The 20965-nt window shown below is 42.6% G+C and overlaps 3 protein-coding genes across 5 annotated transcripts; all 3 read left to right on the top strand.

Annotated features, from left to right (window-relative positions):
• The first annotated feature begins 750 nt into the window (after positions 1-750).
• On the top strand, positions 751-2841 carry LOC119728497 (translation initiation factor IF-2-like). The gene has a single exon (XM_038200759.1). It carries the CDS (start codon positions 852-854, stop codon positions 1725-1727), a length of 876 nt encoding a protein of 291 aa, XP_038056687.1. The 5' UTR covers positions 751-851; the 3' UTR covers positions 1728-2841.
• A 435-nt stretch (positions 2842-3276) lies between these two features.
• LOC119728494 (acetylcholinesterase-like) lies at positions 3277-19012 on the top strand. Of its 3 annotated transcripts, none has more exons than XM_038200754.1 (2): positions 3277-6209; positions 18382-19012. In XM_038200754.1, exons 1-2 carry the CDS (start codon positions 4666-4668, stop codon positions 18887-18889), a joined length of 2052 nt encoding a protein of 683 aa, XP_038056682.1. In that variant the 5' UTR covers positions 3277-4665; the 3' UTR covers positions 18890-19012. The 3 variants fall into 3 exon arrangements, with proteins under 3 accessions (XP_038056682.1, XP_038056683.1, XP_038056684.1); XM_038200755.1 differs by lacking the exon at positions 3277-6209 and adding an exon at positions 13880-15476; XM_038200756.1 differs by lacking the exon at positions 3277-6209 and adding an exon at positions 16521-18010.
• LOC119728495 (putative inactive carboxylesterase 4) lies at positions 10643-12300 on the top strand. The gene has a single exon (XM_038200757.1). The coding sequence runs from the start codon at positions 10807-10809 to the stop codon at positions 12298-12300; it is 1494 nt and encodes a 497-aa protein (XP_038056685.1). The 5' UTR covers positions 10643-10806.
• Positions 19013-20965: the final 1953 nt, after the last annotated feature.

Genomic DNA, 20965 nt, shown 5'->3' with positions numbered 1-20965 from the left:
GCCACTTGCTTCGCTGAATGTGTTTGAATATTGCATCAATTTATTGTTTCAAATTTAGTGTCTTTTTTTTAAACCTTGGACGTAGTCCTGTTTCGGTTTAAATTGTCTGTTTGTGAAGTAGTTTCTTATTGATATAATTATAATTCTTTCATATTCATCTGAAGCAGGCTAAGGGGTCGAATTGAATTAACAACAATCTTTCATGACCTAAAACAATATTTAAAACAGAAATGAAGAAGAGTTTGTTTTTGAATAAACTCCCCATTTGGAGCATTTCTTTCGAGCTGTTTAAGCAAATCCTGACATGAATTTCAAAGTTGTCATATCGACAAAAAAGGGCAATAAATCTCCCAAAATGAAAGTGTTGGAGATCCCCCCAGACTCATCATAATGGCTTGTTTTACGCCCTCTGTCTCCTTAACATTCCGACCCGCCTATATGTGTTGATTCATCCCCTGGCCCAGCATCTTCTGGGAAAATTGCCCCCACTTCGACAATTGCAAAATACCTTTCTGATATGTCACGACATGTCACAATAGGTACTGTGTGGGCCCCTATGGACTGCTCGGCTTTTGTCATTCAAATGAATGACATGATACAGGTAATATAGGCTGCTTGCCTCGCTTGAGCGAGTTTTGTGCACAGTCAAAGTTTGTCTAACTCAAGGCTATGGAAAGCTTACCATTGTCCACCTGTTGTTTGTTATTCAAATTATTTTATTGTGTTGGTTGGGCTGGGGGAGACTTCGTAATAATGATTCATTGACGCGGTTTGAATCCACCCTAAATCCACAGGCCGAGTTGGTATAAGCCGTGTGGTCAAGCTTCTTTGCACTCAGTTTTACAACCATCATGGCTGGCAATATGTCTAACTCAAGTCAGTCTCAATTTCTGGTACTTTTCTCTTGGGTGCTGATAGCTTTTCTTGGAAACGTAACTGCCCAGGAAGGTGAGATGGTTGGTTCCCCGTGCGAGGAGACAGTCGGAGGGCCACTAAACCTGACCCCCGAGGATGCTGGAACGGTTGCTTTGATTGCATTAATTGTACTAGGTGTTGTAGGATTAATACTCATTGTGACGATTGCTGCAATGTGTGGATACAGAGTCCAGGCCAACACACTCCAACGAAAACTTAGAGATGTTGAAATGGCGTCAAACTTGAAAAAGAACGGAGGACCGACAACCGTAGTCTACTCAGAGATTGATGACATGGATTTACCTCCTCCTCCACCCGAAACGACCCTCCCTCCTGATGTGAATGAGAACAAGACGGCGGCTGATGAGGATGACACCAAGCCGCCTGTATGTCAGACTCCGCCCTCCGAGGTTCTCACAACTGCAGATGTATCATCTGAGGCTGGGCTTGATAACGAGGGTTACACGGATGAGGCAATTGATGAGGCGTTAAATGACATGGATGCAGCTGTAGACGAGTCGGAAACATCACCAGAGAAAGCTGACGAGCCGGACAATGATGATGCGGTAGAGCCACCTGCTGAGGCACCAGAGTCACCTGCTGAGGCTCCAGCTGAGGCTGAGGAGCCACCTGCTGAGTTACCAGAGGCACCTGCTGATGAGGCTCCAGAGGCACCTGCTGATGAGGCTCCAGAGGCACCTGCTGAGGCTCCAGCTGAGGCACCAGAGTCACCTGCTGAGGCTCCAGAGCCACCTGCTGATGAGGCTCCAGAAGCACCTGCTGAGGCTCAAGAGCCATCCGTTGATAATTGAGGCTCCACAAGGAGAGAACTGACGTGACAAAATTTACTATTTTAGTTCATTGTGGTGAACAACCGTCCGAAACTTATCTGTATATCTTGATACTTAACTTGATATCTGTACCTCAGAATGGTCGGGTAAACTGTAACCGCTCCATCAGATACTTTCGCGGGACTTAAAAAGGATTTTTTAAACCGTTACTGTTGTTGTATTGTCTGTGTTTTGAGATTCCTCGTTCATTTTCCCTCATGTTTGACAGAATTGTTTTTAAATAATTTAAAATGTTATTTTTAAAGTGCCACATAATTATGTCCATTGGTTGTTTTTTTTAAATTTTATCTCTGCTTTCAACCCAAAGGGCAGAATATATAAATGTACATGTAGATTGTGTTTCGAACCATTCACCTCATTATTTTAAATCGCATTTGATTTGTTTTTCACCGTGACTCTAAATGGGTAAATTACATACAGTATCATGACGACACTTTGTGCACGTATGACCTCAATGGTGATCAATCATTGCAGGTGTAGGCACATGTACATGTGTTGAAAAACACGAATTCGGATATAGGTAGACGATTGATTATAAACTATGTTTGCGAGTGACGATGAGCGTGCCGATATTTACAGTGTCCTCAGTGAAGTATATGTACATGTATCGGTTATTCATCCTGTTTTGGTGGGATGATATAAAATACATTGTGAGTATACATGGACATGTGCAACCCATGTAGATGTACTTTGTCGTGCTTCAGAAACGTCTTTGTTGCAAAAGACAAGGATAAACACCAGTAATTAGTTTCTTGAGATGGTATAGAGAGAGGCAAGGATGTTAGGGACAAACAGACGTAAATGCAAATTTCTCAAGATATTTGGTACATTGTTTACATCTCTCGTCATTCGTGGCTTAATTTAAAACGAATCTTTTGAATTTGATTTGGGAGAGGTCCTGCGTGGAAATGGGATCAGATAAATTGATCTTGTATTTTATTTAGTGCGGCATTTGAATATATCTATTTCATTGTAAACGTGCTTAATTATTCTTCATTGTAACCAATAGTATCCTAGAGACTAAATTTCAGAAGATTCAACGACTCTTTCGTGTGACATCTATTTATAGTGGCTAGTGCATTAATTTCAAAGTGTGTTCTTGACCCATATACGTGTAGTTGGGATGTTGTGTTCTTGTAGTTGACAATTGTGCTTTGATCTTACCCCAAAATGTTTGAATGTAAATAAAAAGCTGTTTTTACATCTGATTGAAAATTAGTTATATGAAGCTACATGCAAGTTTTTAAAACTGTTTTGAAGAATCACCTTTTAACCCTATAACATAATTTGTAGTTGTTTCAAAACATGTATGGGACGGTGTTCTTACTTAATATGTACATGTATTAGAAAAAAATATAATCCTAAGCCCCAATATATATTTTCTGTCGTGATTTTATTTTTCATGAAACGCCATCAATTATGATATATTGCAGCAGGAACCGGCCCTAGTTTGCCAGTAAATGCCAGGGTGTATTAATACTTAAGTAGGAAATCTGGCCGAACTGCACGTACCTAACTTCTCTGTCTAAATGTTGCCGCCAGCGAGCTTTATTCCTAGTCACGTTCAAGACTGCATCTCGTGCCTGCCTTAAGCCGTAGTTCCGTGTCAGCAATAGCTCCATGGTGTGAGCAAGCTAGAAACCTGATATGGTCTCCTCTCGTGTCTCACGCTGCAACACCCCCCCCCCCCCCGCACATAGGGAAGTGCATCAACAGAAGACAATTTGATAAAATTTAGAAACATTAACGGCACGGAACCGCGATCGTTTAATCAGCACTAATGCATCTCATAAATGATTGATTTTTATTGAGTCTTGTGATTGAGTGCCGCCATAGTTTCCCGAATTGGCGTCTGTTGCCGAAGGGAGAATAATGAAATGATCAGGAGCGGTATTCGGAGGAAGCCGGGGCCATATTTTTATGAAGCTTGGAAGAATAACAGTCCGGGCAAAGTACATTTGTAAATGCTTGACAGTGATGAAGTGGAAAGAGCGTTGCGTCGGAAAACGGGGCAATCGTCAGAATATCCATCGGTGTGGATGAAATGACTTGTGAGACATCTTGTCTGCTCACTAGTTACCTTTTTTTTTGGGGGGGGGTTGGTTATGGAGATTTTACTTTATGTGCTCCATCAGTGTTTATGCCCATAACCTTCAGTTTTGTGGTGTTTCGAAATGCATACTTTAAAAAACTGAATTTGCGCTTGACGAGGACAACAGAATAATTGAAAAATAGCAAACAACTTTTTAAAATAGCAATAAAAATGAAATCAAGTTAATAGTATTTAAAAACAAAACATGTCAACATATAATAATTATATGAAATGTAATTATGCAGTCCTTTTCAATGAGAGAAAGAAATTCGTTTGCATTTCATTTTACATTTGTTTGGGGTAGTTTTATTTCAATCGCTTGTCATGCAATATATTCGGATGGACCAGTGAGTTGCCTGTGGGTTGAAAACGAATAGCACGTAGCCACAGCCCGCCGCTAGAAATACGTCATATTATCCATCGCTCACTCACATGTGTGCATCATAAATTAGCTTTCATTTTGCGCTCAAGTTTCCTGCTCGGACATAACGCTGCCTGTTTTTGTCTATAGACAGACGCCGCAGAGTTTGGAGGCGAGTGGTTTTACCTGCATGGTGGGTGAAGTTAGGCTATCCCCGGTCCCGCGTGATAAATAGATTGGATGGTGGTCTGTGGGGAGTAGTTGCGCAGGCTTACATCTTGATTATACATAGGGAAACGGGGAAGCCATAATGTATACGCACCCCAGAGGCATCGAACTCACTTAGCGCGCTAATGCACTTTACACACAGCGACGGGAATCGGAAGCTTGCCAGCACGCGAATTGCTTAATCCTGGACTTGCAGAGTTTCGGCATCAACATCCAACATGGTTGTGAGGATGTTTCTGTGGCAATTTTTCGTTGTGACTCTGTTTGTTTGTGGGGTGGTTAGCGTTCCTGATGACAGGACCGAAGTTCGGACATCTAGTGGGAGATTACGCGGTGAGACACGGGTCCTGGACGGTCGAGAGTACCGGGTGTTTCGCGGTGTTCCCTACGCGGAACCACCAATAGGAGATCGGAGATTCAGAGCACCGATTCCTAAAGTACCCTTGGAAGAGACACTTAATGTAGTTGAGTATGGCCCTTCCTGTCCGCAGAATATCGCAGATGTTTCCAAATACTATCCCGATTATGTGGTCCGTATCCCTGACTCGGCTATGGTAATAAGCGAGGACTGTCTGACATTGAATATATTTTCTCCAGTTCGTAGACGAGGTGAGGACGAGCATAGAGCTGTCATGGTTTGGATTCACGGTGGTAGTTTTGAGACTGGACAGGGTAGCGGGTATGACGCGTCTGCTCTGGCCGTCCGTGGTAGGGTTGTCGTGGTCACTATCAACTATCGACTCAATGTCTTCGGGTTTCTCTCCACCAATGACGAGAACGCACCAGGAAACTTTGGTTTGTTGGACCAGCAGCTCGCCTTGCAGTGGGTTCATGAGAACATCGCAGGGTTCGGTGGCGACCCATCCCGAGTTACTATCTTCGGTCAGTCAGCCGGGGGTGTGGCAGTCATGACACACCTCACTGCTCCAAATAGTCGACCATTCTTTCATCGAGTTATTGCTCATAGTGGGATGTCGCGTGGAATGACACCGTCATTATTCCGAAGGCAAACGAAGATGTACGCACAGAGAATCGCTCTGAAAGCTGGTTGCACGGATCAAGGAAAGCCGATGGAAAACACATTTCATCTGGTGACTTGCCTAAGGAGTAAATCCACTCAAATTGTCTTGAGGGCGGGACTAGAAGTAGCCAAAGAAGAAGTCGTTCCAAGGGTATGGTCTACCGTCTTTGATGCAAATTACTTCCAAAGAACACCATCATACTCTGATCCTGCAGCCTTCGAGCAATTTGACATCATAGCAGGAGTAACATCAGGTGATGGTTCCCCGTTATTGCAACTACTGCCAGAGATCATACCCAACTGCGACCCTGAAATGACTGGATTATCCAAGGCGGATTTTGGCACGATCTTATCCATTTTTGCCCCTAGATGGCAAAACAGCATCGCACAGGAAGCTATAAACCTCGAATACATGAACTGGACCTCACCACGCATGCTCAGATCTCACGATAGACTTCTTCAAGCAGCAAATTTCATGTTGGATTATAACTTCCTAATGGGAATGACACTGTTGGGAAATCTCTACAGAGGAGCCAGATCCAGGCGTATGTTTGTTTTCGATCACAGGAGCGCACCTCGCGTGAGGTACCCATACTTGGCCGGGGCACCTCACTCTGAGGAACTCTCCTACGTGTTCGGCTTGCCGTTTAACGCTTCGGGAATAGGACACATCTTCAGCGATGAGGAACGCATGCTGAGTGATCATATGATCACCTATTGGTCCAACATCGCAAAGTCTGGGTAAGTCTGATGTGATTTTTTTATCATAATTGGTGAGGGTTGGGTTGAGTCTATCAGATGTTGTTTGACTGGGTCAGTTTTAAATGACTCAGTGAAGGTTAGATAGATTTTTGCATGATGTAGACTGGACATCTGTGTGTTAGTGAGGTGTAATATAGCTCCGACAAAACGTAAGAGTCTTCTCCATTGAAAAAAAGCCTATGAGGTTCAAAAATTGCCGGCTGAGGTTGAGATTACGTCTATGAGGCGTCACGGAGCCAATTCAAATGACCGTAATGTTCAAGACAAACTATTTCTGACTTACCGACGGTCAAGACAAAACGAAACCGTGTATTGTGGTATCATGCTTTATCAGAGAAGTAAGATTTCTTTAAAATGCAGTCAAACAGGAGCAACACACAGCTTTGGTTTGCTTCGATTTACTTCGTTAGCGTGTACTTTTGTTTTAAGGGCTTGTGATAGGCCTTTTTTTTAATATTAAACAAATGTACCAATGTTCACACACTTGGTCGATGTAACCTCTTTTCTCTCATTGCTTCAGATGTTTGTGATGCAATTGCATCTCTTAGTATTTCGCGGCAACGAAAGCAAGTTACCCGTTATAGCGCATGTACTGATTCGCTGTGAGATAAGTTACGCCCTCTTGCGACAGGTCCGCAAAAATGCAGTTCGGTCAACTTTGAGATTTCATATTTTTACTATTATTTATTTATTTATGAGGTTTTTTTTTACGAAGCCCTATGGCTGGTGTCATTAGTTGAAAAGGCAGTGTACCAGTTACATATGTTTGACCTTTCACCCGTGGTTCAAGTCCAACAGTGATCGTCAACTGGGTGGTCGGTTTTGTCGATTGGATTTTCCATTAAATTAAAATTCGTTCTCTGGGGCCCAGCCTTCATCCTTAGACTCGCACACCAGCCTTTCATCGGTTCCAGATAGGCTCATGGCCACATTGTTTTTATTCGGACATGTACATGTATTGGATATTTTCAAATCTCATTTCGTAACCATAAACTAAAGTATAATACTGGTCAATGTTGGTAATGAACTGAATTTGATCATTATATAAATTCACCCCTTACAAAATGCGATCTTTGTCCGGTCTCTCATGAAGTTTGCTCAACATTTAGACCCTATCTCATTGAAGAATCATTGTGTCAGGCAAACAAATCAATATTTGCAAGACCCAGAGTGGGTCTGTTATCACTAAAAAAAATTGGAAACATCTCAACAACAATGTAGTGGAATATGTATGGACCATTGAAGTAACAGTGGCTACAAAGTAAGTGCCGCTTATTGAAAATTCCCATGTGTGCAGTAGACTTCGACCCCAATAAAAGCCATTTTATGTAAACTTTTTATAAAATCTATATAAAATCAATTTGGATCTCATATCAGCTGCTTGTTAAACGATTTATTTTGGAAGAAAGTTGATCTGGCGAGAAATAACGACAAACAGATTGCCAAATTGCCACGAGCGCTGTCAATCTTTCTGTGAAGTTCAATGCTCCAGTCAATCAGAGTGAAGCCGTTTCGATTTTGTCAAAAGGGATATATAGGCCTATATTATAGACTGATGACAAGCAACCACAGTCTTTCCTGATACGCAAACGATCAGGTTTGCTCAGCTATGGCATCTATGAGATTTGTAATCTTGACTTTGTTGATGACATTAGCTACGCTGTTAGATGCTCGTATTGCGAGGACGGCATCCGGGCTGATCAAGGGAGAACGGTTGGATGTGGATGGGCTACCGTACCATCGGTATCTGGGTATACCGTACGCCGCGCCGCCTGTCGGTAGACTCAGATTCCGAGCCCCGGTCCCTGTAACACCATGGGACTTTGTGTTCAACGCGACGGCGTATGGACCATCTTGCCCACAAAATATTTCAGGAGTGCCTGTCTTTTACCCGGAGTATATGGTGAAAATCCCTCTCAATGCTCAAAATATCAGCGAAGACTGCTTGACGCTGAACATCTTTGCTCCCGTTTCCTCTAATGAGGCTGAACCCGGTTTGACAGTGATGTTTTGGATTCACGGTGGGAGTTTTGAGACTGGACAGGGTAGCGGGTATGACGCGTCTGCTCTGGCCGTCCGTGGTAGGGTTGTCGTGGTCACTATCAACTATCGACTCAATGTCTTCGGGTTTCTCTCCACCAATGACGAGAACGCACCAGGAAATTTTGGTTTGTTGGACCAGCAGCTCGCCTTGCAGTGGGTTCATGAGAACATCGCAGGGTTCGGTGGCGACCCGTCCCGAGTTACTCTCTTCGGTCAGTCAGCTGGGGGTGCTTCAGTCACACTCCACATGTTTGCAAATAAGAGTCGTCCTCTTTTCCAACGAGTGGCTGCTCACAGCGGTTACACCGCACCCTTCCCTGGATTCATAGTTGAGGATGTCGCACGAGAAACCGCTAAGGCAGTTGGGTGCGTCTTGGAGCCTAGTTTGGATCTTGTGGAATGTTTGCGGGAACAATCCATGGAAAAAGTTCTGGAAGCTGGACAGAAAGTCGCTAAGGAGGCAAGAAGACAGGTATGGCTACCACGTATTGATAACATCATGTTGTCTGACAACACAGGGAGATTGGATCTACAGCATGACTTAATGTTGGTCTTTACTTCGGAAGATGGTTCAGTCGGTCTGGAAGTCATCAAAATGATCCTACCAGGCACCTATAATTTCACAGTTGGTTTAACTGAGGAGGAGTGGAAATCATTTAGTGAGTTATTCTTCAAGGAAGTCGGTGTGCTTGCTTTTAATCATGAGTACATTGATCCAACTCTGACCGACAGAGACTTTGCCCGACTGAAAGCACTTGTCGACATGATGCTGGATTGGAATTACCTCAAGAACATACCGTCATTCTTGAGCTATTTGCCCAATTCGCCATCCATACGCATGAGTGTCTTCGACCACCGATGTTCAGTTAACTCCAGGTTGCCAAGGCTCAACCTTGTTCCCCACGGTGAGGAGTTGCCGTTTCTTTTCGGATTGCCCTTCAACGGTTCAGGAATGGGTTCGCTCTTCAGAGACGAGGAAAAAGCTCTCAGTGATCGAGTTATCGCCTACTGGTCAAACTTTGCTAAGAGTGGGTAAGACATTGATGTTTGATAATAATTGTCATTCATGAGTTGATTCGTAGGCATTACAATCTATAGGACGGATGCCTTTTAAATTCGAGCTATTGCTTTTTGATGTTAAAATATTGAAGATGAATTCACAAAATTACACTTGGAATGTCGCATGTATAAAATGTAAACTCTGCAACGATTTATTGGTCGTAAGTGAGTGGAATAACACCTTGTCTAAAATATGCCTGCCATTTTGTCATTTATAGCAGTAGAGGGCGTTACTTTAACAGTAGGTGAATAAAAATGCCTCATTCAAACACTATGCTCAAGTTTATCTTGAAGTGCAACAAACTGAGTTGATCTTAGACCATGTAGTTGACCAACTTTGCTTCATAACTCACTTTATATATTCTCGTTGTCTGTAGCATCGATGTGCGTTTGCTTTTGGTAAAGCTCATGCACTTTTTTGTAGAGTCACAGAAATGTTTTTTTTACCTTATTTCATTCAGTTTGCTCAGCTTTTTTTTTAAGCAATGATTTCGAGTGCTTAGTTGTAATGATTTCGAGTGCTTAGTTGTTTTCGCTTGTTATTTTATCATTTAGATTTATATATTTTACTGTCTGGGGAAAATCTTATTTAAATTGAAACGCTCCGGGATACATGCAATAATATTATGCTATGAGTTCTTCGCATTCCCAGCTGGTAGTTCGAGTATGGCAGTATCAGCATGTTTTATTACTGGTAATTGGTCTACCGCGCTGCGGGGTACTCGGATCCAAATAGTGCTGACATTTTGCGATCATATCACGATAAATTATGCCCTGAATTGGTCTACCTGAGGGAGTCTGGCTTGCAAGATGTCGGGTTTCCGTCTTGAACTAAACCCTGTGCAGCATCAAGGTCACTGACCTCAATCATGGTATGTTAATGACGTCCACAGTGTTCATTGGATCTAAAACCACAGGAATGACTGAGAAATCGACGCCACAAAACGTTATTACCCTGAAATCTGAATCTCAGAAAAACAATCATCAGTAATACTTGACCAAAAAACTGACAAATGTGTTCTACATGTTAAATAGTACGAAGATGTTAAGCTTTAAATTAGACGAGTTTCAAATACCCCATGACTTGGATGATGCTTAAAAAAAGTGCACGCGTAGGAAAATGTAACATTTCAATAACATTTTGAGAGTCGCAATTTAATATCATAGTGACTTTGCAGGTTCATATCAAACCAAGATTTCATGAATCTTGACGAGCCATGCAGTTCCTTTAAGGCATTGTAGTCAGAGAGTATAATCCATATCAAATCCCATGGGGTTACTGATCTACGAGTATCAGTATTCATTGGTTCCGTGATGATGCCAATAAGGTGTTGTTGATTGGTGTCGTGTCAAAGGCGATACAAACACACCTGACTGTGTGACGATACTGGAGGTCTTTAGACCGATGACATATTTAACACAGTGGTAAACTTGACATGTACCGCGTCACGTCAAGAGGTAAGCACCGAACAATATGAAGATGCTACGGTCTTACTACTTCATGTTTCTTGCTGCGATTATTGCAGTTTTCTGCCTTTTGGTGGAAGGGTTTATTGTCCGGACTTCAGCCGGAAAAATTCGTGGTGTACTACGAGATCTTGACGGTGTGGGATACCGCTTGTACGCCGGGATACCGTACGCAGAGGCTCCGATCGGTAGGCTACGATTCGCTGCACCAGTCGCAAGAAAATCCTGGCAGGGAATACGCAATGCCACTCGGTACGGGCCGTCTTGCCCGCAAAACATTTCAAACGTAGCTAAATTCTATCCCGACTACGTTGTTCGGATACCAGATGAAGCGATGGTCGTGAGTGAAGACTGCCTATCACTCAATGTGTTCGCTCCTGGTGATTGCTCAAGTTCATCTGGTTTAGCGGTTATGGTTTGGGTTCATGGCGGGAGTTACGCCACGGGACAGGGTAGCGGGTATGACGCGTCTGCTCTGGCCGTCCGTGGTAGGGTTGTCGTGGTCACTATCAACTATCGACTCAATGTCTTCGGGTTTCTCTCCACCAATGACGAGAACGCACCAGGAAACTATGGTTTGTTGGACCAGCAGCTCGCCTTGCAGTGGGTTCATGAGAACATCGCAGGGTTTGGTGGCGACCCATCCCGAGTTACTCTCTTCGGCCAGTCAGCTGGAGGGGCGGCGGCCACTCTACACCTTTTCGCACCAAACAGCCGGCGGCTTTTTCAACGTGTTGGAGCCATAGGGGGATATTTTGAGCCAAGTCACGCCGCCAGTGGTCCACGTATGAGGCAATATGCAAACGTAGTCGGCCGTAATATGAACTGTACACATGACACGACGACGGACTTGGTGCAGTGTCTACGAGAGAGAACAATGCACGAACTACTTGCGGCAGGGTTAGAATTAGAGCAAGCATTGATTCTCCCAGTTATATGGGGACCAGTAATTGATGGCCATCTCTTATTTCCTCATCATGTAGCATCCAATGACTCCTTGGACCTGCATCACGATCTCATGATCTCCTTCTGCACAGGTGATGGCTCTGTCATCTTAGAGGCACTACCTTTCATCAGCCCCCGAGAATTAAACCTCTCCGTCGGCGTCACGCCTTTGCAGTGGACGCGATTCTTGACATATTTGTGGAGAACACCTCTCCAACAAGAAGCCATCGGCTTTGCCTACCCTGCCCTTGATGACCCTTCCCGGGGCAGGGCGATCGTCGACCTTATGACTGACTGGAACTTCCTGGCAGATGTTCCATCAACTCTTGATAAAGTCACCACGGTCCGATCAGTGTACATGAGCGTGTTTGACTACCGGAGCAGTGCCAACACCAGGTACCCCTGGCTCCAACCTTCCCCTCACTCCGAAGACCTGTCTTACATTTTTGGCCTTCCATACAACGCATCAGGCCTTGGATCTCGATTTACCACTCAAGAGACAGCATTGAGCAACCGCCTCATCACGTACTGGTCAAACTTTGCAAAGAGCGGGTAGGTAAAGAGCGTGTTTCCATGCATAAAATAAACATATCAGATCACTGTTCAACTATTCTCAAGTTATGAAGAAAAAATAACAGTTTTATTTTACCACTAAACAAAATATAATCAATTAAATGACAGTTCGAATGCATTTATAGACATGCGTAGATTGCTACTGTGGTAGACCATTAAGGACTCGAACCTCTTACACTCAAAATGAAGTGAATAAAAATACTTCATTTTGTGATTTTTGGGGGACACTTACCAGTCCGACTGTATTCCCGTTGATGTTTGTGTGTTAAAGTTTAGGTTCAGTTTTTGGAAAAAATGTGTAACTTGTAGTTTCATGAGTTTTGATGAAACTTGGATGCAGTGACCCTTTTGAGGGAAGACACAATCCTTAATCGTATTACTGAGATGAGGTCATGCAGGGGTCATTGTTGAAATATGCTTCGAATGTTTCTTTGTCTATACAGGATTTGATAGATTTAAATGTAACAAGGATGTAGTGATCCTTGGGTGGGGGTTCATGACAACTCTTCCGAAATTGGAGCTCAAAGCTCATGTATGTGGGGGTCATTTTGAGGTCGTTGTTGAAGAATGCACAAAACGTGATTTTTTTTAAGAACCCAAAACATATCAAGATCGACCGCGACAAAAGGCGACATGTGCGATCCACGGATCACCTTGTATGAAATGACTGTGTGAGTCACAGCGATATACCTAATTAATAAATATGTCCGGTTATTCTTATACATCCGTTTAAAAAAGGGCTTTCTTACAAAAACCTGTTGGTTTCTTAAATTTTCGTCCCAATGGATTGTGAATACTCGGTGATCATTTACACAGGATATAGTGAGAATTTTCATTTTCAATAAAAAAAAACCTCGACATTGGTAGTAGCCAGCCATGCACAAATGAAAATACTGAGTAAACTGCTGAAAAAATTAATTAGTGTATGCCAAGTTTATTCACCCTTCAATTAGCTGTTTAAAAGTCATTCCCCGTTGGTTATTTCGAGTTGACCATTCCTCAGTTTGTCACTTTTTACAATTATTTTTTTTTTCATTGTAACTGCAGGAAGTAGATGATTTTAGAGACTTGTTTCAGTTACTTTGAAACGTAGCCACGCCATTTTGTTACGCCCTTTTGGAAAATGTGAGTGACTGTGCTATATTTTGTTAATGATTTAGAGAGAAAGGGTGAACCAACTGAAATTAAACAGTTTGGATGGATATATAACAACACTAGTCTCACTATTATCAAGTAAAAATGAATCATGAGTAACGAGGCATCGTAGAAGTAATAAACAAACCTACTCTGGCGCGGAAAATTCCATGGGACAAAACAATCTATAATACCCTTTTTTGAAAGTATTTGGACAATAAAATATTTGTATGCTTGAATAAAATCCTTGAACTAAATGTGAAAGGAACACAAGCGCTTATGACGTAGATATAAATAGTTGAGTTCACACTGTGAATACAATTTAGGTAGGCCCTATTTTGACCTTTCTTTATATAGAAATTCAATGAGTACATGCCGGTTTAAAGCCAAACTTTAACAACGCGTGTTTGTGCAGTTGGCGGGGTGTGTGTGGGTGCTGACAAGGAGATTGGAGCAGTTTGCCTGAGGCCTAGCCTGTACATAGAAGTTAAATTGATGCAACGAGACAAACATGGCCGTTGCACCATCTCTCTCGCAAATCTTCGCCTGTATTTTTGCAGTATTTCTCCCGTGGCTTGGTAATTGTGACCCGGTCGTCAACACTACCGCGGGAATGATTCGCGGACGTCACTTAACTTACGATGGCAGCGATTCAACGCATGATGTGTATGTCTATAAGGGGATCCCATACGCCGAACCACCGGTGGGTGGGTTAAGATTCAGTGCACCTGCTCCAAAGTCACCATGGAATGGGACATTTAATGCTAGTACATTCGGACCATCGTGTCCACAGGATGTGTCGGGTGTGGCCACATTCTATCCCGATTACGTTGTTCAGATACCCAAAGAAGCGACAGTGATAAATGAAGATTGCTTGACACTGAATGTGTACAGTCCATTCAATATCAGTAAAGGTAGCACCCCAGTCATGGTTTGGATTCACGGTGGGAGTTTTGAGACTGGACAGGGTAGCGGGTATGACGCGTCTGCTCTGGCCGTCCGTGGTAGGGTTGTCGTGGTCACTATCAACTATCGACTCAATGTCTTCGGGTTTCTCTCCACCAATGACGAGAACGCACCAGGAAACTTTGGTTTGTTGGACCAGCAGCTCGCCTTGAAGTGGGTTCATGAGAACATCGCAGGGTTCGGTGGCGACCCGTCCCGAGTTACTCTCTTCGGTCAGTCAGCTGGTGGGGCGTCTGCTTTCCTTCATCTTTTCGCTAACAACAGCCGGCCGCTGTTCCGTCGTGTGGCAGCTCACAGCGGTGTGTTTAACCCGTCTTATATCGTCGGTAAAGCCAAGGATGAAAGCAAAATAGCAAGAATGATCGGCAAAGCTGCCGGTATCGCCTCGGTATCGACCATGGACAATGTTGAACTTATCCAAAGTCTTCGGAATTTGTCCATGGATGATCTGCTCACTGCTGCCCTGTTTGTAGCTCGTCAAACTCCCCGACAGATCTTCACTCCTGTCTTAGATAACAATGTCTTGTCTCTGACTACAGGACTGACTAACCTCCAACATGACGTCATACTCCTACACACATCAGGAGATGGCTCCACAGGATTGGATGTATTCAAAATCCTCTTAAATGACGAAATTGACCCGGAAGCTGGGGTCACTAAAGACCAATGGATCAGTTTGTTGCATGCTCTGTTTAAAAGTGGTGTGTCAAGTGCTGTCATAAGTCACGAGTACATCAATGACGCTATTGAAGACGAGAACTTTGCAAGATTGAAGGCCTTAGTGAACATGTTCCTGGACTTTAACTACCTGGCACCAATGCAAGCAGCACTGGCAGCTTTGCCCAATTCGTCCTCCATATATGCCTGCATTTTCGACCACCGCAGCACAGCCGATACCAGGTTGCCAGATCTCAACCTCGTTCCCCACAGCGAAGAGTTATCGTACTTATTTGGCTTGCCATTTAATGGGCTGTCTCGATTGGGGTCGAACTTCACCGACCAGGAAAGGCTGTTGAGCGATCGAATAATTACATATTGGTCCAACTTTGCGAAAAGTGGGTAAGTGGAAACAATGTTGAGCGTGAAAAGTGCGGGGCAAAGATTACCAAATTGTTTTGACAAAATAATATCTCATTAACAAATCAAATAATTATGACTCGAACAGCTAATGTCCATGAAATATCTATCCGAAATCTTTTGACTCTAACAACTAACGATAAATGACTATGAAGTTCAGAATATGTTCAAAAAATTACCAATGCGAATTGAGTTGGAGATTACAACTTGGAGTTGAAAGTGTTTGTTTTTTTATTTGCTTAACAGGTGTCGTTGCACCGCATGTAGTTTCTTACATAATGAGATTTTGATCCAAAGCTGCCGTTGTGTTGTTTAAGCTAAATAAGCTTTTTGATGAAAATTTGGTCAGTAAGTGTAGCAGCGAAGTTGAACAGGCATTGCAGCAGTCACTGTGTGGACCTATAGTGCAGGTCGTGAATACGTTGTGTGGACTTGCCCACGTCCCCACAACGTACCCCTCAATGAACATCAGTTTTAGAGGAATTTCGGGATACTGGTTATGGGTCGCAAAATGAAGAGGAACACTCAAGGAAATCATGATCAATTGAAAGAATGTTGAGTGAAATATTGTTTTTCTCCGCTTTTTGTTAACTACACGGAAACAATGGTATGTCCCTTGCAACGTAAACATGCGTGTGTATTTTGTGCGCTAAAATTATTTTTACCTTTGTTTGTCAGTGAAGTTTAACTGTCCGTTAAATCGTTGTGGCATTATATGTAGACCATGCAGTCAAGTAAAGATTACTGTGTATTATGGAGTAACTGGACTCTCCCGATTCCCCAAATGGCCACCGGAAGGCATCCAAATTCACAGCGTAGTACTGCGTCTATTGAAACTATTTGCCATTGAACTTGTGCCGTTGTACTTTCCCATGGGAAATCACGCACGAAAAGGTATGCTTTTGTAATATTGTGTTTATTCAGATTTGCAAGGCAATGCTTTCTCAACCATAGAAAAGAATACCACAGTTCAATTACGGTCTTTGTGCTGTTTTTCCCCTGCCCATAGGCCATCGTGCAGTACGCCTAACCGATAAAATGGCGGCACTAGTATTTGTTTGGTGCGTAATGCTATGGTTTGTTTCGACGGGGGTTAATGGTGATACGATTGTCAATACAACTCTGGGACAACTCCTTGGGACGAAGCAAAAACTGGATGGGGCTGATTACTACATTTTTAAGGGAGTGCCTTATGCTGAGCCGCCTGTTGGGCCACTCAGGTTTCGTGCACCTTTACCCAAAGTGCGGATGACCCGGGTATTCAACGCTACACGCTTTGGCCCGTCGTGCCCCCAGGATGTATCGGGCGTGGCACAGTTCTACCCGGCGTATATGGTTCAGATCCCAGAAGGGGCAAATGAGACGAGTGAAGAAGATTGCTTAACGCTCAACATCTACACTCCCGTGGATTTGGCAAATATGACTTGGAAGTCCGATGCTGGCCTCGCTGTGGTGTTGTACATCCACGGGGGAAGTTATTTGACAGGCCAGGGTAGTGGGTATGACGCGTCTGCTCTGGCCGTCCGTGGTGGGGTTGTCGTGGTCACTATCAACTATCGACTCAATGTCTTCGGATTTTTCTCCACCAATGACGAGAACGCACCAGGAAACTTTGGTATGCTGGACCAGCAGCTCGCCTTGCAGTGGGTTCATGAGAACATCGCAGGGTTCGGTGGCGACCCGTCCCGAGTTACTCTCTTCGGTCAGTCAGCTGGTGCTGACGCGGTCTCGCTTCATGCTTTTGCCAACAAAAGCCGTCCGTTCTTCAAGCGGGTAGCCTCACATAGCGGGCCGTCGACCTTAGCGTTTGTACCCAGTCGTAGCTATGTTGCGTCAAATTCTCTTAAAGTAGCTCAGGCGCTAGATTGCAGTTCCTCAGCCACAGAGGAAATCCTTGACTGTTTGCGAAACAGGACAACTGAGGATATTTTATCCACAGCATTAAGTTTTCTTAGTCCGCTCAGCCAGTTTTTCCTTCCTGTCATTGATGACGTCTTCTTGTCGTCATCAGTGGGCTATGCAGATTTGGCGCACGATTACTTGATCCTTCATACATCCGGTGATGGTTCAGTTATCCTAGAGGTTGCTAAAGATGTTTTCTCACCCGCCAAATTCAACGTTACAAAAGGCATCACAAAAGATCAGTTTAAAGATGTACTTGGTCTGTTCATTCCTAACTCTTTATCAGTGACTGCAGTTACCAGAGAGTATGCTAGTGAAAAAGATACAAATTACATGGAAGCTCTGGTTGATTTCATGTTGGATTGGAATTACATTAACTTGGTTGGTCCTGTCGTTGAAAACCAACCTAAGTTATCCTCGCTTCGATGGGCCATCTTTGACTATCACAGCCAAGTCGATAGTAGCAGGTACCCGGGTCTTACGCGGGCTCCTCACGGCGAAGAGCTGCCTTACGTCTTCGGATTGCCCTTCACTATGACGTCATCTTTTACCGATGAAGAAAGAAAGCTGAGCGATAGGGTCATGCGGTATTGGACTAACTTCTTCAAAACCGGGTAGGGGTCATGGCGTCATATAGTACACTGAAAATCAATATTTATCGTCTTCCTATTAAAATCATGAAGTCGGGACATAAAGTACTGAACGGTATAGCACGTCAGACATGACTGAGTTGGTGCCGAACTCGAACACAGTTTGCACGCGCGCTTAGTACTGATCAAAATTATTAACTTAAGCTGTGAATCAGTCTCAACTCAAACAAAATGCATCCTATCCCACTTTGATTAACCTTTTTTGATCTGTTGTTCAACTATTCTGTGGTCAATTGTCTTTGTTCGTGCAGCAGCTCCATGTTGGAATCATCCTCAATCAGATGCAGATTTTGATTGGGAAAGTTGTTCTTTCTCTCTCCCTTTCTCCCATGCAGAGACCCGAACGTCAACCCGGATGTGAACACCACTAGCAACTTGACCTACTGGCCTGAGTATGGCGACTCAGAAACCTATCTCCTCATTCAGCTCAATGATAGTAGTGTTGGGCAGGGATATCGTAAGGACAAGGTCATGTTCTGGTCAGACTACTTACCCAAGCTAACAACGGCAGCTGATGAATACTGCAGCAACCAGCGGGAATCAATGGAGCCACCAACTTCTGACAAGCCTGGATGTAAGATCTTCATCGGTGAGGGGTTAGGGCTCAAGTTAACCCAGCAACAAGCCGAGACTCTGATCGAGGTTTTCATGTTCGTAATAATCGCCCTGCTAGTTATCTTGATCATTGTGTTTGGCGCCTTGATGGGTTATAAGTTTAAGTACAAAGATAGACAGGCAGCAATTAAGAAAAACGGTGTTCAGACAAATGGCGACCTTAAAAAAAATGCAGCCTTTGAGGTGAACGAGGGGTTCACGCCAGAGTTCGAGGATACAAAAATGTAAAAACCACAATGATCAACCAGTCAAACTAAGGTCTTTTCAGATTGAATGTTAGGGCGCCCTCTCTATAGGTTCTTCCAAATAGTGAAACAATTGAACATTTTGACAAATTTATCTGACATCATTTCTTTGAGGTGCTGTTTTAAAATAGAACTGAAATGTTGGAACTGAAATATGTTTTTGATTCACGTATCCTAGGAGTTCTAAATCGTTGATGTATCTTAATCAAGCGAAAATTGTGTTGTTTCATTGTCCATTTTATTGTCTGACCATGAGCAATAGACTCCACGTTAAACGAGAGCGTTAATGTGTAAAGTTTGACCTATGTTTTGGTCCAATCTTCTTGAAGTCAGTCTTTTGTTTGCAGAGTTCTGCACTGTTCACGAATCTGAAGTTTGTGTCCTTGAATCCTTGGATAAACCAATTTTTTAATTGTAATTAAAGGGAATGTACGTCATTTGCTTTTGCTGCAATTTTCAGAAATAGTTGGATTTGGAGGAATAGTATGTTATAGCCAATATTGTTACACTGACTTGTTTCATGTTTTGGGTTCGTATATACTGGAAAAACTTGAAGTCTGGTTCCCCAACCTCACTTAAGATGAAACGGAGCAATTTATAGACTTTGGGGAATTGTAAGATCAGAGAATCAGTCTAGCAGTGTTGTAGTCTTCACAGGTGTGTAATCAATTGCAAAGAAAATACAGATGAACTAAATATAAAAAGGAAGGAGCACTTTTTGAAAAAAAAGCCAATTTTCTCCAACGCTGGTCGGCCGACCAGCGTTGGAAAAATGCAGTTTTTCTTGAAAATGTCAGCACACCAGGAGCCACAACTTTACAGGATGCTTTAGACTGTCATTCCCAAACAATCCAGTAAGATATTTCGTGACAATTTGATCATTTCGTTTTTTGATGTTTGCAAATGTTGTATCTTCCCTTTAAACTGAAGAATAATTGAACTGAAGAATAGTTTTAACTGGATCTGTTAATCTTAACAGAGTTAGTCAATTTCTTCTGAAGAAACCTATCCATGACTTGTCTCGTTATCTAATATTGTGTGTTATATTGGGATGTCTAAAAATTTGTCACAAACGATAATCAAATTTCTAAGGCTTGTACATACTTCTAATAATCACAGAATCTCAATGTGGTATTTTCTTGTACTTTCTTGTACATTTATTTCTTATTGAAAAACAAAACTTTGGGTGTCAAGTATGCTGCTTATCGTACTCGCATAAACTATATACGTAATATAGTCTTTAGATTAGGAAAACTTTATTTTTTCATTAAATCAGATTTTTTTATTTTGTATTCTTATGATAATTATAGTAGTGACTCTATTCAGATAAAACAATTTCTGCCAGAGAGGGAGAGAAATTATTTTTTTTTTTCGCTTATAAAGCCGATGGTATTTTTCTTAGTAGTTGTATTACAGCTTGTATTCCGTATTACCTGGAATAGATTTAAAAAAAAAAAAAAATGAATAAATACATGTAACTATAGTAACTGTTAGGGCATAATGATAACACCATAGAGTAAAATCACTGGACAGCGTCATTTGATAGTGAAATGAAACATGTATCTTTACAAGGATTTCGTCTCTAGTTGAATTAGTTAACTTTCGTAAGTGATCTATCTATATTTGATGTAGACCAATAATTGAGTTTAGATTGAATGGCTCACTATTGTTCATACATTTTTTGGTCAAAAGAACAGTTTAACGTGTCTATTAGCGATATAACCGTGATAAATTAATTTTGGGAAGGCTGTAGTATTTGAGTGACGATGCTGTTAATAAATATAATCACGTTTAACGAATGAAATCACATAAATACGGGCAGGAGAGGTCAATGTCCTTAAAGGACAGTTTACAACAATTTCGGTTCCCCACGTGGCATGTTCAAGCAAGTTTGGAAATAATTATAACGAAGGCTTAGCACTCCGACGCTACTCAAGTCGAGGGTATGACCTTTAAGCCACGCTAGATACCGGAAATCAGGTGCATTATGGTCTTAATTGTATGTGAATTTATTAATCAGTTGTGTTAAAGTGTAGCTGCTAATTATCTATTCTAATGG

Source organism: Patiria miniata, unplaced genomic scaffold (assembly GCF_015706575.1).
Source record: "Patiria miniata isolate m_02_andy unplaced genomic scaffold, ASM1570657v1 HiC_scaffold_20, whole genome shotgun sequence".
NCBI lineage: Eukaryota > Metazoa > Echinodermata > Asteroidea > Valvatida > Asterinidae > Patiria > Patiria miniata.
Note: the sequence above shows the minus strand (reverse complement) of the source record. Positions and strands in the feature narration are given on the sequence as shown.